This window comes from Bos indicus x Bos taurus, chromosome 19 (genome assembly GCF_003369695.1).
Source record: "Bos indicus x Bos taurus breed Angus x Brahman F1 hybrid chromosome 19, Bos_hybrid_MaternalHap_v2.0, whole genome shotgun sequence".
NCBI classification, from domain to species: Eukaryota; Metazoa; Chordata; class Mammalia; order Artiodactyla; family Bovidae; genus Bos; species Bos indicus x Bos taurus.
In genome coordinates, this window is record NC_040094.1 from 1,106,881 (window position 1) to 1,125,970 (window position 19,090).

Sequence of the window (19,090 nt, forward strand, 5' to 3'; positions counted from 1 at the left end):
CTATTTTATTTTTATGATGGACAATTTTAATACTGGGAAAGTCTGAAATGAATTTTTAGTTTTATAAATGGGAAAATTTATATTAATATATATCACATCATTGCTGATATTATAAATTACTAATAATATTAATATGATGTATTATTGAATGTTTATTAATGGGAAAATCTGAAAGAAATTTTTAGTTTTATAAAAGAGACATACTTTGCAATACTATCAACTTGTGGTGCTGTATCTCTGAGACCTTTGCTATGAGGCTGCAGCAATACCAATATGATTTTCTTGAAGGACAAAGTGGATAATTTTGAATTATATAGATAAGAAACTACAGGTAAGTTTCTTATCTATATACCTAAACATAGTATGGACTACTAAGTTTCATTTGAATGAAAGCAAAACTAAGTTTTAAAGTTCTGGTCAGAAGTTCATAGCTGAAAGTTTTGAAAGGAAGCTGTATTCTAGCTTTCCTGACACACACTGTGGGATAAAAATGTGTGATTTTATTTCAGTAAATTAATAAATATTCATGGTTTCAATTTGTTTCTTTGTAAAATGGGGATAATGATAATGGAACCCCCAGTTTACATGGACAAATCAACTGAAGCAAATATCCCTTATAGATAATAGGGGGGTCATTTAATGTAAATATATGTATTAGACCCACACATAGCTACATATAGTTCCCTTCATAGCTTTGAATCTAATTAAATGACTTTCTGTTGAAACTTGATTTAAAAAAAAAATGCTTGCCATTCTTATTTCAAATATTTCCTCAGTCTTCATATGGAGGAAAACATTTCCTTCATATTCAAGGAAAAATGAGCTATAAGGATATTTAAACAAAAAAGAAAAAGCAAATTAAGAGTAATTTCAAAATTTCTGGCCTAAATTATGTGGAAAAAAAAAATGAAGTAGATTGTGAGTTATTCATTCTCCTTTTGTGGGGCACTTTTCTATTTGTTTTTAGTAAATTCTTATTTCAGAAAAAGAAAATCTGTAGTGATTCTTGCACTTCCCATATGTCTCTTATCCATATATCTATCTGAAAATTTCTATACCAGACTACTTTCTCACAGGCTAAGCGTAAATTAAAGAAGTTATGAAATCAGATCCTATGGAAAGCAACTTTCATCCAAGAAATACATATGAAGAATTTAGTAAAGGAGCGGTAAGACTCTGGAGAAAAATTATGCAACCATGATCCACTAGGGGATTAGAGTTCTTTCCCTTGCTTATTTAGAATCTATAAATGTCAACATACAAGCCTTGGTAAAGTGCATTAAGAGTTATCAAAAAGACTAAAAAATAACTAGCCATTATCAAATACCCAACAAATGTTAGCTTCTAGTCATTTTTTCAGTGGATGAAATACCTTTTTCTGGGGAGAAATCAGCTTGGAAAATATTTTTAATGGAAATGATCTAAAATTTTTCCTAAATTACTTTCACAATTTACAATAGGTAAAATCTTCCCTATGTATATAATTAATTACTTTCTCAGCCTCAAGGACAGCCTAAGCTACTCTCCTCTTCAACAAACTCCACGTGGCATTTTTCACCTCTGTGTTTCTCACTGTGTAAATGATAGGATTTAACATGGGAGTGATTATTATAAAGAACACACTCACCAACTTGTCCCCAGGGTAAGTGGCCACAGGACGCATGTAACTAAATATACAAGGGACAAAATACAGCACCACTACTGTAAAGTGGGAGCCACATGTGGAGAGGGCTCTGCGCCGTCCTTCAGAACCATGGGATTTCAGGGAGCTCAGAATGACTATGTAGGAGATGAGTAGCATGAAAAAAATGAGCAAGCACATGGCCCCACTGTTGGCTGCCACCACCATTCCAAGTGTGTGTGTGTGACTGCAGGCAATTTCCAAGAGTGAGAAGAAATCACACATGAAGTGGTCCATGACGTTGTGACCACAGAAGGTCAAGTCTACTGTAAAAAGAATCTGTACAGTAGCATGCAGGATCCCCCCAATCAAGGCCACCACAACCAGGAGCTGGCAGAGCCCCTGTTGCGTGATGGCTGTGTAGTGCAGAGGCTTGCAGATGGCCACATAGCGGTCATAGGCCATGACGATGAGGACTATAATCTCTGATCCTCCCAGGAAGTGTACCAAAAAGAGTTGAGCCAGGCATCCATGCCAAGAGATGGTTCTCCTCTGGTACAGCAGGTCAATGGCCATTTTGGGGGTTGTGGTAGATGTGTAAAAGGCATCTATGAAGGCCAAATAAGTGAGAAAAAAGTACATTGGAGCAGAAAGTGTGGGGCTGAGGGAGATGGTGATGGCAATGAGCAGATTGGCCACCATGGTAAACAGGAAAATAAGCAGAAAGACAATAAATAGTACTTTCTGCAAATGTGGATTTTGTGTGAGTCCCAAGAGAACAAATTCAGTCACATTGTTTTGAAGCATAAGAAGATCCATTCAGCATGTAACAACTTCTTAGGGCCTGAATTACCTAAAAAGTAATAAAAAACAGTACTTGTTAATATTGAAAGGCTTCTGTTCTGAATTTCTGAGAACAAAAACAGTGCAGTCATTGTAAACATGGAGCATGTCTTTGGCATTCTTGCTCAGTATTTCCTTCAAGACTTTCTTACTTCTTCAATGATGGTTTTTATCTCTTCAGACTCCTAGTATCTATCACCTGTAAAATATTGCTAAGGACATTTGATACATGATTTACTGAAAAGCACTGCACTATGTATGTGAGGCAAGCTGGAATCAAGATTGCCGGGATAAACATCAGTGACCTCAGATATACAGATGACAGCACCCTTATGGCAGAAAGTGAAGAGGAACTAAAAAGCCTCTTGATGAAAGTAAAAGAGGAGAGTGAAAAAGTTGGCTTAAAGCTCAACATTCAGAAAACAAAGATCATGGCATCTGGTCCCATCACTTCATGGGAAATAGATGGGGAAACAGTGGAAACAGTATCAGACTTTGTTTTTTGGGGGCTCCAAAATCACTGCAGATGGTGATTGCAGCCATGAAATTAAAAGATACTTACTCCTTGGAAGGAAAGTTATGACCAATCTTGATAGCATATTAAAAAGCAGAGATATTAATTTTCCAACAAAGGTCCATCTAGTCAAGGCTATGGTTTTTCCTGTGGTCATGTATGGATGTGAGACTTGGACTGTGAAGAAACCTGAGTGCTGAAGAATTGATGCTTTTGAACTGTGGTGTTGGAGAAGACTCTTGAGAGTCCCTTGGACTGCAAGGAGATTCAACCAGTCCATTCTAAAGGAGATCAGTCCTGGGTGTTATTTGGAAGGACTGATGATAAAGCTAAAACTCCAATACTTTGGCCACCTCATGCAAAGAATTGACTCATTGGAAATGTCTCTGATGCTGGGAGGGGTTGGGGGCAGGAGGAGAAGGTGATGACAGAGGATGAGATGGCTGGATAGTATTACCAACTCGATGGACATGAGTTTGGGTGAACTCCGGGAGTTGGTGATGGACAGCGAGGCCTGGCGTGCTGTGATTCATGGGATGGCAAAGAGTCGGAGATGACTGAGCGACTGAACTGAACTGAACTGATGTATGTGAGATCTGGATTTTCACTTTGATTCCTTCTCCATTGGACTTTGCTGCATCATCTCAGTATCTCAAACTTTCAAGCCCTCCTCTGTGTCTATGAGGTTATAAGTTATAATTCTCAGATGTATCTTGTAGGCTCAGAGGTCCTGTGCAAATATAATTCTTTCCTCCATAATAATTTATATTTGAACACTCAGTTTTAACTGTGAAAACAAATACATGGTCAACAATTTTCTATCACAGTGAAGTGTGAGTCGCTCAGTCGTGTCCAACTCTTTGTGACTCCATGGACTATACAGTCCATGAAATTCTCTAGGCCAGAATACTGGAGTGGATAGCCCTTCCCTTCTCCAGGTTATCTTTCCAACCCAGGGATTGAAGCCAGGTCTCCTGCACTACAAGCAGATTCTTTACCAGCTGAGCTACCAGGAAAGCCTCTATCTATCATAAGCAAGTAATTTATGGAAATGTATATAAGTCCTTGGTGACACATCCACCCTGGTACCTATCAGAATACATAAGCTATTCAGGTGTGTTTTTTCTTTCTGGGAACTATAGTGTCTGGCATGATGTCTGCAGTGCCTGAAACCTATTAAGTGATAAGACATGCTTGGTAAATAGTCATTCTCCATGGATAAGAATAACTCTGCTTTTCCAGATTATGGGCTTTCCTGCTGGCTCAGTCAGTAAAGAATCCATCTGCAATGCAAGAGATGGGGGTTTGATCTCTGGGTCGGGAAGATCCCCTGGAGAAGGAAATGGCTACCCACTCCTGTATTCTTGCCTGGGAAATCCCATGAACAGAGGAGCCTGGCAGGCTAGAGTCCATGGGATCACAAGAGTTGGATACAACTTAGTGACTAAACCACCACCACACAGACCAGAAAACTACATGGATTCAAGTGCTGTTGTCCTCTAGCTATGTTTATTATTATTCTTTATGAGAAACATAAATTAATTATTGAAAGGTAGTTGCAGTCTAGGTTTATAATTTCTGGCACACATTATGTGGTAGGTATAAAAATAATTATTGCCTCTTGGAAAGAGCATGTTAGTATATCAAGATAATTATATTATTTTAAGTGATTTTTTTCTCCTTCGAAATTATATTCCACATATAATTTAACATAGTCACCTTCAAAAAATTGATAGTTTCAGTAGACTTGGATTAAAAAAAAAGAACTTGCATAGGTATTCAGTGGAAGAGAATTTGTTAAGAAAAGGAAATCCCTATTTTCAACATTCTAAAAGAAAAAAATATCGAGAACAGAGAGAAATAACATTAATAGATAAGTTATAGAGATAGGTAATACACTATACATACAAACATATTAAGACCAACTAATAGAAACACATATGAAGTATATTACTATATTATATGTATATGTATATGTGTATACTGCATGTTCACTCATTCAACAAATATTTCTTTGATGCCCACTAAGTATGCTGAAGTATCCCTAGTAAATGCCCTTAAATGCCTGAAATGCTCTTACCAAACAGTAGCAGTTCATCCATGACAGGAAGGACCTTCCCACCCCTTCCTGTTTCTGCTACATGTGTTCTCATGGCCCCTTCTCCCATCTTCCCACAGCATCCATTCTGCAAAAAATATGTCTTTTCCTTTCAATGATACATGGATACTTTTTAAATTATCCAAAATGAAAATTCTATACTTATGGAAACAAAGTGAAAATACAGTGGAGCAAATACAGCTCCACTGTATATCCTTATTCTGAGATGGCACCCCCCTGCATACACCCTTACATAGAAAGAGACTAGTATGCATAAAGCAAGAATTAGACATATTATAAATACAAGTATTTTAGACGTAACTATGAAGAAATAGGTTTTTATTTTTTTTCTCTCCATAATACCTTTTTCTGGGAGGAAATCAGATGAAAAATAATTTTAATGGATAAAGATCATGATTTACAAATATGTTAAACATATTTTGGAAAATTGTGGAAAATTCAAAAACTACAATGATCACTTAACATCAGAGGAATGGATAAGTAATAGATAGTGCATCTTTTTTATTTAAGTGTAATTTTTAATATAAATGTTTTATTTTTTATTTTTTTTTAATTTTATTTTATTTTTAAACTTTACAAAATTGGTCAGGTTCTTAAAGGAAATTCTTATGTTGTATTGCTAACTGGGAAACATTTTGATGTTATTCTTAACACTAATTATTTTTAATCCTAATTTAAATATGCATTAATAGGAAAAAAGCAAAATATCTTCATTTCTATATCGGTAGTATTGTAGTTGAGTCTACCTTTCTTGATATTTTGCATGTTAAAGAAGGGTGCCAAATTTCAGATAAGTGTGGATAAGGCATGATTCTATGATTTATAAAACCCATTTAAACCTGAGTTTATGATTTTATGTTTTCCTGAAAATAAAAATCTTACCTATGAACTTGTCTAATATACACGTCCATGGCCAGAGCCCAAGGCAGCTGTTAGTTCATAAACAAAGAAGTTATATGATTAAAACTGTCTGTAAGTGTCTTCATTAATTTATAAATATTACCTTTCTGTAAGGTCTGTCTGTTGACTCTTAAAAGTACAATCACATGTTCTATTTGTAGGTAAATTTTATGAACTTTCTTAACTCTGGCTAATTGGACCCCAAGGGTATTTAATCATCCTTAGCATACCATGTCAACAATTCAATTATTTCATATAAATTAAATGGGCTTTGGAGGATAACTTTTTGTACTCATCTTTAATTTTGAACTTCTCCTTAGGTCTACATGAAAACAAAACACTATGACAAGAGAACAGAATAAGTTAATCATTCATGAATTTATGCATTTGATAACAAATGAGATTAATATGGAGCCTGAATATCACCATTATATAAATTAGTCAAAATGGATAACTATCTGATGTAAATTTTTTTCATGATAATACTTATTACTTTCCATCTGTCTACCATTCATGCAAATCATAATTTTTACTACTGTTTTCAGATGCACCTTAAATGATAATACAAACTTTATAATAATACTTGCCACAAAGAATTGGGCATGACTTAACAACTGAACAACAGCAACAATAATATTGGCACTTCAAAACAAATAAAGCTTACAATACTTTTTCAAAATGGCTGCATCTTGAATTTATTCTGGGATTAGATTAATGTGATAATTATGAAAATAAGTCTATCAAATTATATTCAGAGATGGTAGAACACTATATTTTAGTCTTTTAAATTTACCTCATAATAGGCCTACTAAGTAGAGAAAAAAATAAGCATAATAAGTCTACTAAATAGAAAAGAAAATAGCCACAATTAATAGCAAGGAAATACATGAGACAGAATCAAAACACCATTTGCAAATTCAGAATAAGAAGCCAGGGCACTAAACTCAGGGACAAGATTTCTTTAAATTACTGTTTTTCAACATAAGTGTCATGAGAAGCTCAGGTTGCCATCTCATGTAAGGCCTATTACAATTACTACTAAAATAGACTGATATTTGAAATTATATTGAAAATGTATTTAATTCAATTTAATTGAGAAATTTTCTTATATAGAAACATACACTGTTCAAATATGGTTGTATTAATAGAAGAAAAAATAGGTTGTACCTAACTTTTAATTGGCTCCAGAATATGTGTCACTGTGAGCAGCACATGTCATGAAGGAAAAGAAAACTGAAATGACATGATTAAACCTAGTTTGACTAAACACTCCAATATTATAAAAGGCAGTAATAACATGAGTGATGGTAGATTCCAAAGACAGTCTGAATGAGGATTTGAAGCTATCTAACAAATTATAGAAATATGGATTTTTCTGATTGTCACTCTGGAATGAAAGGCAGAATCATGTCAGAGAAACATCATGTACTGACAAGGGCATCAATTCCAAGCTCATAAAGATTGAAATCCATTCACTATGCTCATTGAGTGGCTGTTCAACTTTTACTTAAATAGCTATGGTACAGTGTAAATAGATTGCTTTACAACTCTTATACCTGTCTAGTCCGCTGTCTAAGGCCTAGAGTTGCACCAAAATGGAAATAGAGTTATGTCTAAATCAGTGAAGACTGTCCATGGCAATATATATATATATATATATATATATATATATATATATACACACACACACACACATATATATATATATATATATATATTTTTTTTTTTTTTTAAAGGAAGTCCTGAAGCTATACCAGGAAAGTGTGGTTTCAGATTACAAATCCAAGGACAGAATGGTTGAAAACCACTGAGAAAGAGCCACACAGATTCTCAAACTTAAAGGCTAAAATGGAATGAAAGCAGAAGAAATTATATATGAATCTTCTCATAGTTGATTGGAAAATAGTTGAGGAATGGTTTGACTTTTGATAGTTTCAGGGACTAATTTCACAAAAAGTGGGTACCTGCCAAATTATTCTTGTGGGCAGTGTTGTGCATTTCCATGAGTAGAGAAGCATAATATCAAAGGCAGAAGGCACTTCAAAGTAGGGCTCATATTATGTTAATCCAATCCCAAGGTACTTTAATCGCAGAGAGCATCTCCTAAATTGTTTATCAGAAATGGAACAGTTTGGGGAAGTGGATTGTAGTCACATAATTCTTCCCATTTTACTTCTAAATGAAGCAGAAGCAACTATGTTTATGGCAATAATCATACTTGCTTGGGCAGAATCACAGAAATTGGAAACAGTTTCCATTTACTTAAGTAAACTACTTGTAGAAATAGGGATGACTGGTTTAAAGTTATAGAAAATGATGACATAATGTGAAATAAAACTCATATCTTCTCATCCTAAAGATAGTGTTCTTACTCTACATCATAATTTTATAGCAATAACATTTCCTAAAGATTGCTGCACTACAGCATTGATTGATTTTATTTTTATTTTTAATAAAACATATGGACCCTTGAAGTTGCACGCAGGATGTTTATGTCAAAAGAGAAAATGATAAACACATATATGACACATACACACGTTTTTTATTTTGAATCAGACTTCACTTATGAAATATTCATATTTTAAAACAAAGTCTTATAATTTATTTGAGTTGTTTAGATGAGAAATATTTTCTTTGGTCAACAGTGGACTAATGATTCCTGTTTTGTTTTTGTATATCCCATTTAAATGATTTCTTAAAGCAGTTTTCAATAAAGATTCCATATTCAAGGGGCTAAGTATTAAGCCAACATTCTAATAGTAAATGTTTTCACAGGTCTAGTTTACTATGTGCCTTTGAAAAATACCTGCACTTAGTTGCTACTAATAGTTAATAATTCAATAATCAAAAATATTTTTATTTTCTATATTTATCTAATTTCTATATATTTTCTAATTTCTTATATTGTAAACCATAATCACATACCAGTCCCAAGGAACTCTGTATAATGTAAAGTTCATAGGATGTGGATTAAGAGTATTTGGGTTTAAAGCTGACTTACCTGTTGTATGGTCTAGTTATTTAGCATTTCTTCGCAAAGGGTCAGACACGACTGAGCCACTGAACTGAACTGAACTGAATCTTCCATTGTTTCTGTAAAATAAGAACAGTAAATTTTAATTTTTTAATGTCCTTCTGACCATTTTAGAGTGCCAAAGAATTGATGCTTTTGAACTGTGGTGTTGGAGAAGATTCTTGAGAGTCCATTGGACTGCAAGGAGATCCAACCAGTCCATTCTAAAGGAGATCAGTCCTGGGTGTTCTTTGGAAGGAATGATGTTAAAGCTGAAACTCCTGTACTTTGGCCACCTCATGAGAAGAGTTGACTCACTGGAAAAGACTGATGCTAGGAGGGATTGGCGGCAGGAGGAGAAGGGGACTACAGATGATGAAATGGCTGGATGGCATCACCAACTCGATGGACATGAGTTTGAGTGAACTCCAGGAGTTGGTGATGGACAGGGAGGCCTGGCTTGCTGCAATTCATGGGGTTGCAAAGAGTCGGACATGACTGAGCAACAGAACTGGACTGAACTGAACTGACCATTTTAGAACACTCAAAATATTCACATCAATTTAAATGGAGGACAATTGTTTTTTAGAAGAACGGACAACTTGTTCACAGCAGAATAATAAACAGGGAGGCCTGGCCTGCTGTGATTCATGAGGTCACAAAGAGTCGGACACCACTGAACCACTGAACTGACTGATATTTCAAGATGTTTAGACTTGTTTCCAGTACTGGGGTGTAAGACAGGCTACAAGGAAGTATTGTACAATACAGGGACTATAGCCAATATTTTGTAAGAACTGTAGTTGGAGTGTCACCTTTAAAACTTGTATAAAAAATTATTTTAAAAAATTAAAACGACAAAGTATTTTTTAATATAAAAAAAATAAACTCAATACAATTTTAAATGTTGGGTATATCATGTGTGTGTAAAGAGAATATTGGCAGGTGTCTTCTCTCTACTTTATGTTCCACACCAACCTAGAACCAGCAAGCCACATAGCTTTCTGAGGGCCAATGCCTAATATACACAGGCATATTATATAACTCTGTAATCAGAGTTACTACAAAACAAGTAAGATTTTTCTGAAATGCTGTCTTTTATTCCAATATTTTATTCCAATATCATTTGAAACGGTTGAAAGACTATCACAATTGGACTTAGAATAATAAAGATGTAAATACTAGCTCTGTCTTTAACAATGGGCAGATTATTTAACTTTTTTGAATCTCAATGTTCTTCATCTGAAATATAAGAATAACCATAATAATAGCATCTATCTCACAAATATGCTGTTAGTGCTTGGTGAGGTATACCAGTGTTTCACAGTAATAAAATATGAAAATGTAAAGATTGTGATAGGAATAAAATCCTCTTCCACTGCTCAGAGAATTCAAGTACTTGATAGTACAGGATTGTGTCTGAAGTCACACCCACAGTGGCCACCTAATTTTACCATGGATGGATGAACCATAGCTTTTCATTTGATCATAAAGGCTCTTTTAAATTTGTTGTGCTGGAATTTTTCATAAAATGCCTCAGTCTGAACTTTTAAAAGGCCTCTTTCTCAGGGCCAGGAAAGCCACATCAAGTGCCTGTCACAGATTTCATGTTACAAATTTAGGCGAATTCCTCCCTTTTTCAGCCCCTAAAATATCACCAGTCAGTCCATGGCCTTCCAGATTTACCTGATAAAGCTGATAGGAACCTTAGAACTTCCATTTCTGGAATGGATGACTTGAGAGAGAAAATAATAAATTTTATAATTTTATTTACAAAAGTGTAATTTACCAAGTTATTACAAATCATTATTAGCTTATGGAGAAAAGTTTCCTTACATCTAAAAAAAAAGATTAAAAGTCAGTAATATATCAGACAAAACAAAACAAAAAAAATTATTTATCAGTTTATTCAATTCTATGTGATTCATATAGGTAATAACTAGAACACCTCTATTAATGTTTGTTCATGCTGTATAATCTGCAGAGCTTATTATTCATTTTACAATGCTTCCTTTGTAATTTAATATACCAAATAATCCTATTTGGTTTAATGTTAATATTTCTCTCCAACATAGCTCAGGGATCCTCTGAAGCATTCCAAATTTAAGGTGTCAAGAGAGCTTTCAATAGAATTTGATAGAAAGCTTGTTAAAAATATCAAGACGTTTTAAAACACTTGTTCAGATAGGATCAGGTGAATGTTTATTCACTTAATCAAAGTGATAAAAGATTTCAAAAGCAAATACAATTCACTTAAAGGCAAGAAAGTTCACATTAGCTTTATCAAAAGCCACATCAAAGTAAACTTATTCTCTTTATAGAGAGTAACCAAATTGAATCCTACACCTGCTTATTTTAATAATAAAATTCCTTTACCCAATTAAATTTAATGTAATCTCAACCCTCCCATACACAAAACTCCTTTTTTCAGGGTTCACTTTCTAAAAACCTTCCATAAGTTTTTGAATCCATAATAGTTTGTTCCTTAATATTACTTCAATAAAACCATTTTTGAGGGAAAAAAACTACCTTTTTTTTGGGGGGGGGAGGGTTATAAGGCATATATGAGACTTCCCTGGTAGCTCAGCTGGTAAAGAATCCACCTGTAATAAAGGAGATCTGGATTCAATTCCTGGGTTGGGAAGATTCCCTAAGAAGGGCTAGCCTACCCACTCCAGTATTCTTGGCTTTCCCTGGTGGTTCAGACAGCAAAGAATTCTCCTGCAGTGTGGGAGACCTGGGTTCAATCTCTGGGTTGGGAAGATCCCCTGAAGGAGGGCATGGCAATCCATACTAGTATTTTTGCCTGGAGAATCCCCATGGACAGTGGGGCCAGGCGGACTGCAGTTAATGGGGTTGCAAAGAATCGGACACAACTGAGTGACTAAGCAAGGTACAGCACAATGCATATATGTATAGTATATATACTATATATATATATATACGAATATATACTATCTATATATAATATTTCCTTTATGTATTCATCTATCAGTGGATATTTTGGTTGATATTATGTTGATCATGGAAGTGTGGGTATCTCTTCAGATTCCTGGTGTCATATTTTTGAATATTTACATGAATATTTACATGAGCATTGAATTGCTGAACTTTATGGTAGTTTTACTTTTAAATCTTGAGAAACCTCCATAATGTTTTCCATAGTCACTGAACAAATTTATAGTCCCAACAGTGGTATAGTAGGCTTCCATTTTCACTACATCCTTATCAAAGTTTTTTGTTGATGAATATTTGATATAGCCATCCTTACATGTATGAGGTGAGAATTCATTTGGAGAGTTCATTTTGATTGCATTTCCCTATTGACTATCAGTATGAGCAATTTCCAATTTCCTTTTGGCAATTTCTACGTCTTCTTTCAAAAAATATTCAGTTTCTTTGTCCATGTTTAGATTTGGTTATTTGAAGGAGGGTTTCTTGCTATTTAATTGTATAAGTTCCTTATATATTTTATTTATTAACTTATTATGAGAGTCATGTTCTGTGTGTGTATATCCACTTCAGTCATGTCTGACTTGTGGATTGAAAATTGCTAGGCTCCTCTGTTCATGGGATTGTCTAGGCAAGAATACTGGAGTGGGTTTCCATGCCCACCTCCAGAGGATTTTTCCAACCCAGGGATCGAGCCTGAGCCTTCTGCATCTCCTGCACTACAGGCAGATTCTTTACTGCTGAGCAACTGGAGAAACCCATGAGATACATAATTTGCCCATGTTTTCTCCCATTCCATAGGTTACCTTTTTGCTTTGTTGATCATTTCCTTTGATGAATAAAAGCAGTCTGAATGTAGAATTTGAAATCCTGAACTTCAAAATGATGTCATGATGGAAAGAGAGTTAATTGACCAAATAGGTTTTTTTTTTTTTTTTTTAAAGTAAGGTTAAATTTTTTAAAAGTATTGAAAGAGTATGGAGTTTTCCAAGAGTGTGTGATAGAATAAATAAAAAACTAAAATAATATTAAAATAACATTTTATAATAAACATTCATAACATAACATAAATACTTGAAGCAAATGTCAAAGGAGAGTAAATATTTGTAGCAAATATATACATATATATATAGTGTAAAAAACATTTATTAAAATCCATTAGTAGTAATTCTTTTTTTTTCTAATTTTATTTTATTTTTAAACTTTACATAATTGTATTAGTTTTGCCAAATATCAAAATGAATCCACCACAGGTATACATGTGTTCCCCATCCCGAACCCTCCTCCCTCCTCCCTCCCCATACCATCCCTCTGGGCCGTGCCAGTGCACCAGCCCCAAGCATCCAGCATCGTGCATCGAACCTGGACAGGGAACTCGTTTCCTACATGATATTTTACATGTTTCATTGCCATTCTCCCAAATCATCCCACCCTCTCCCTCTCCCACAGAGTCCATAAGACTGTTCTATACATCAGTGTCTCTTTTGCTGTCTTGTACACTGGGTTATTGTTACCATCTTTCTAAATTCCATATATATGCATTAGTATACTGTATTTATGTTTTTCCTTCTGGCTTACTTCACTCTGTATAATAGGCTCCAGTTTCATCCACCTCATTAGAACTGATTCAAATGTACTCTTTTTAATGGCTGAGTAATACTCCATTGTGTATATGTACCATAGCTTCCTTATCCATTCATCTGCTGATGGACATCTAGGTTGCTTCCATGTCCTGGCTATTATAAATAGTGCTGCGATGAACATTGGGGTACACGTGTCTCTTTCCCTTCTGGTTTCCTCAGTGTGTATGCCCAGCAGTGGGATTGCTGGATCATAAGGCAGTTCTATTTCCAGTTTTTTAAGGAATCTCCACACTGTTCTCCATAGTGGCTGTACTAGTTTGCATTCCCACCAACAGTGTAAGAGGGTTCCCTTTTCTCCACACCCTCTCCAGCATTTATTATTTGTAGACTTTTGGATTGCAGCCATTCTGACTGGTGTGAAATGGTACCTCACAGTGGTTTTGATTTGCATTTCTCTGATAATGAGTGATGTTGAGCATCTTTTCATGTGTTTGTTAGCCATCTGTATGTCTTCTTTGGAGAAATGTCTATTTAGTTCTTTGGCCCATTTTTTGATTGGGTCGTTTATTTTTCTGGAGTTGAGCTGTAGGAGTTGCTTGTATATTTTTGAGATTAGTTGTCTGTCGGTTGCTTCATTTGCTATTATTTTCTCCCATTCTGAAGGCTGTCTTTTCACCTTGCTAATAGTTTCCTTTGTTGTGCAGAAGCTTTTAAGGTTAATTAGGTCCCATGTGTTTATTTTTGCTTTTATTTCCAATATTCTGGGAGGTGGGTCATAGAGGATCCTGCTGTGATGTATGTCGGAGAGTGTTTTGCCTATGTTCTCCTCTAGGAGTTTTATAGTTTCTGGTCTTACGTTTAGATCTTTAATCCATTTTGAGTTTATTTTTGTGTATGGTGTTAGAAAGTGTTCTAGTTTCATTCTTTTACAAGTGGTTGACCAGATTTCCCAGCACCACTTGTTAAAGAGATTGTCTTTAATCCATTGTATATTCTTGCCTCCTTTGTCAAAGATAAGGTGTCCATATGTGCGTGGATTTATCTCTGGGCTTTCTATTTTATTCCATTGATCAATATTTCTGTCTTTGTGCCATTACCATACTGTCTTGATAACTGTGGCTTTGTAGTAGAGCCTGAAATCAGGTAGGTTGATTCCTCCAGTTCCATTCTTCTTTCTCAAGATCGCTTTGGCTATTCGAGTTTTTTTGTATTTCCATACAAATTGTGAAATTAATTTTTCTAGCTCTGTGAAGAATACTGTTGGTAGCTTGATAGGGATTGCGTTGAATCTATAAATTGCTTTGGGTAATATACTCATTTTCACTATACTGATTCTTCCAATCCATGATCATGGTATATTTCTCCATCTATTAGTGTCCTCTTTGATTTATTTCACCAGTGTTTTATAGTTTTCTATATATAGGTCTTTAGTTTCTTTAGGTAGATATATTCCTAAGTATTTTATTATTTCCGTTGCAATGGTGAATGGAATTGTTTCCCTAATTTCTCTTTCTATTTTCTCATTATTAGTGTATAGGAATGCAAGGGATTTCTGTGTGTTGATTTTATATCCTGCAACTTTACTATAGTCATTGATTATTTCTAGTAATTTTCTGGTGGAATTAGGGTTTTCTATGTAGAGGATCATATCATCTGCAAATAGTGAGAGTTTTACTTCTTCTTTTCCAATTTGGATTCCTTTTATTTCTTTTTCTGCTCTGATTGCTGTGGCCAAAACTTCCAAAACTATGTTGAACAGTAATGGTGAAAGTGGGCACCCTTGTCTTGTTCCTGACTTTATAGGAAATGCTTTCAATTTTTCACCATTGAGGATAATGTTTGCTGTGGGTTTGTCATATATAGCTTGTATTATGTTGAGGTATGTTCCTTCTATTCCTGCTTTCTGGAGACTTTTTATCATAAATGGATGTTGAATTTTGTCAAAGGCTTTCTCTGCATCTATTGAGATAATCATATGGTTTTTATTTTGCAATTTGTTAATGTGGTGTATTACATTGATTGATTTGCGGATATTGAAGAATCCTTGCATCCCTGGGATAAAGCCCACTTGATCATGGTGTATGATCTTTTTAATGTGTTGTTGGATTCTGATTGCTAGAATTTTGTTAAGGATTTTTGCATCTATGTTCATCAGTGTTATTGGCCTGTAGTTTAGAAAACATCCTACAGCCCAGATTATTGTACCCAGCAAGGATCTCATTCAAGTATGAAGGAGAAATCAAAAGCTTTTCAGACAAGCAAAAGATGAGAGAATTCTGCACCATCAAACCAGCTCTCCAACAAATACTAAAGGATATTCTCTAGACAGGAAACACAAAAACGGTGTATAAACTCGAACCCAAAACAATAAAGTAAATGGCAACGGGATCATACTTATCAGTAATTACCTTAAATGTAAATGGGTTGAATGCCCCAACCAAAAGACAAAGACTGGCTGAATGGATACAAAAACAAGACCCCTACATATGTTGTCTACAAGAGACCCACCTCAAAACAGGGGACACATACAGACTGAAAGTGAAGGGCTGGAAAAAGATTTTTCATGCAAATAGGGACCAAAAGAAAGCAGGAGTAGCAATACTCATATCAGATAAAATAGACTTTAAAACAAAGGCTGTGAAAAGAGACAAAGAAGGATCAATCCAAGAAGAAGATATAACAATTATAAATATATATGCACCCAACACGGGAACACCACAGTACGTAAGACAAATGCTAACAAGTATGAAAGGAGAAATTAACAATAACACAATAATAGTGGGAGACTTTAATACCCCACTTGCACCTATGGATAGATAAACTAAACAGAAAATTAACAAGGAAACACAAACTTTAAACGATACAATAGACCAGTTAGACCTAATTGATATCTATAGGACATTTCATCCCAAAACAATGAATTTCACCTTTTTCTCAAGCGCACATGGAACCTTCTCCAGGATAGATCACATCCTGGGCCATAAAGCTAGCCTTGGTAAATTCAAAAAAATAGAAATCATTCCAAGCATTTTTTCTGACCACAGTGCAGTAAGATTAGATCTCAATTACAGGAGAAAAACTATTAAAAATTCAAACATATGGAGGCTGAACAACACACTGCTGAATAACCAACAAATCACAGAAGAAATCAAAAAAGAAATCAAAATCTGCATAGAAACGAATGAAAATGAAAACACAACAACCCAAAACCTGTGGGACATGGTAAAAGCAGTCCTAAGGGGAAAGTTCATAGCAATACAGGCACACCTCAAGAAACAAGAAAAAAGTCAAATAAATAACCTAACTCTACACCTAAAGCAACTAGAAAAGGAAGAAATGAAGAACCCCAGGGTTAGTAGAAGGAAAGAAATCTTAAAAATTAGAGCAGAAATAAATGCAAAAGAAACAAAAGAGACCATAGCAAAAATCAACAAAACCAAAAGCTGGTTCTTTGAAAGGATAAATAAAATTGACGAACCATTAGCCAGACTCATCAAGAAACAAAGGGAGAAAAATCAAATCAACAAAATTAGAAACGAAAAAGGAGAGATCACAACAGACAACACAGAAATACAAAGGATCATAAGAGACTACTATCAACAATTATATGCCAATAAAATGGACAACGTGGAAGAAATGGACAAATTCTTAGAAAAGTACAACTTTCCAAAACTGGACCAGGAAGAAATAGAAAACCTTAACAGACCCATCACAAGCAGGGAAATTGAAACTGTAATCAAAAATCTTCCAGCAAACAAAAGCCCAGCTCCAGATGGCTTCACAGCTGAATTCTACCAAAAATTTAGAGAAGAGCTAACACCTATCCTGCTCAAACTCTTCCAAATAATTGCAGAGGAAGGTAAACTTCCAAACTCATTCTATGAGGCCACCATCACCCTAATACCAAAACTTGACAAAGATGCCACAAAAAAAGTAGTAATTCTTAATAGACTAAGAATTCATTCTTTTACAAGTGGTTGACCAGTTCTTCCAGCACCACTTGTTAAAGAGATTATCTTTAATCCATTGTATATTCTTGCCTCCTTTGTCAAAGATAAGGTGTCCATATGTGTGTGGATTTATCTCTGGGCTTTCTATTTTGTTCCATTGATCTATATTTCTGTCTTTGTGCCAGTACCATACTGTCTTGATGACTGTGGCTTTGTAGTAGAGCCTGAAGTCAGGCAGGTAGATTCCTCCAATTCCATTCTTCTTTCTCAAGATAGCTTTGGCTATTTGAGTTTTTTTGTATTTCCATACAAATTGTGAAATTATTTGTTCTAGCTCTGTGAGGAATACCGTTGGTAGCTTGATAGGGATTGCATTGAATCTATAAATTGCTTTGGGTAGTATACTCATTTTCACTATATTGATTCTTCCAATCCATGAACATGGTATATTTCTCCATCTATTAGTGTCCTCTTTGATTTCTTTCACCAGTGTTTTATAGTTTTCTATATATAGGTCTTTAGTTCTTTAGGTAGATATATTCCTAAGTATTTTATTCTTTTCATTGCAATGGTGAATGGAATTATTTCTTTAATTTCTCTTTCTATTTTCTCATTATTAGTGTATAGGAATTCAAGGGATTTCTGTGTGTTGATTTTACATCCTGCAACTTTACTATATTCATTTATTAGTTCTAGCAATTTTCTGGTGGAGTCTTTAGGGTTTCCTATGTCAGAATGGCTGCGATCCTAAAGTCTACAAGCAATAAATGCTGGAGAGGGTGTGGAGAAAAGGGAACCCTCTTACACTGTTGGTGGGAATGCAAACTAGTACAGCCACTATGGAGAACAGTGTGGAGATTCCTTTAAAAACTGGAAATAGAACTGCCCTATGATCCAGCAATCCCACTGCTGGGCATACACACTGAGGAAACCATAAGGGAAAGAGACACGTGTACCCCAATGTTCATTGCAGCAGTGTTTATAATAGCCAGGGCATGGAAGCAACCTAGATGTCCATCAGCAGATAAATGGATAAGAAAGCTGTGGTACATATACACAATGGAGTATTACTCAGCCATTAAAAAGAATACATTTGAATCAGTTCTAATGAGGTGGATGAAACTGGAGCCGATTATACAGAGTGAAGTAAGCCAGAAAGAAATACACCAATACAGTATACTAACACATATATATGGAATTTAGAAAGATGGTAACAATAACCCTGTATATGAGACAGCAAAAGAGACACTGATGTATAGAACAGTCTTATGGACTCTGTGGGAGAGGGAGAGGGTGGGATGATTTGGGAGAATGGCATTGAAATATGTATAATATCATATATGAAATGAGTCACCAGTCCAGGTTTGATGCACGATACTGGATGCTTGGGGCTGATGCACTGGGACAACCCAGAAGGATGGTATGGGGAGAGAGGAGGGAGGAGGGTTCAGGATGGGGAACACATGTATACCTGTGGCAGATTCATTTTGATATATGGCAAAACCAATACAATATTGTAAAGTTTAAAAAAATTCAAGTAATTGACAATATCTCTAGAGTGAAATTTACTTTCTATATATTGTACAAGAAACTGA

At 35.0% G+C, this 19,090-nt stretch overlaps 1 protein-coding gene across 1 annotated transcript; it reads right to left on the bottom strand.

The window, feature by feature from the left end:
• LOC113877401 (olfactory receptor 140-like) lies at window positions 1–2,440 on the bottom strand. Its single transcript, XM_027517469.1, has 2 exons — window positions 1,520–2,440; window positions 1–42 (listed from the first exon to the last, which is right to left on the bottom strand). Exons 1-2 carry the CDS (start codon window positions 2,438–2,440, stop codon window positions 1–3), a joined length of 963 nt encoding a protein of 320 aa, XP_027373270.1.
• Between the last annotated feature and the right edge of the window lie 16,650 nt (window positions 2,441–19,090).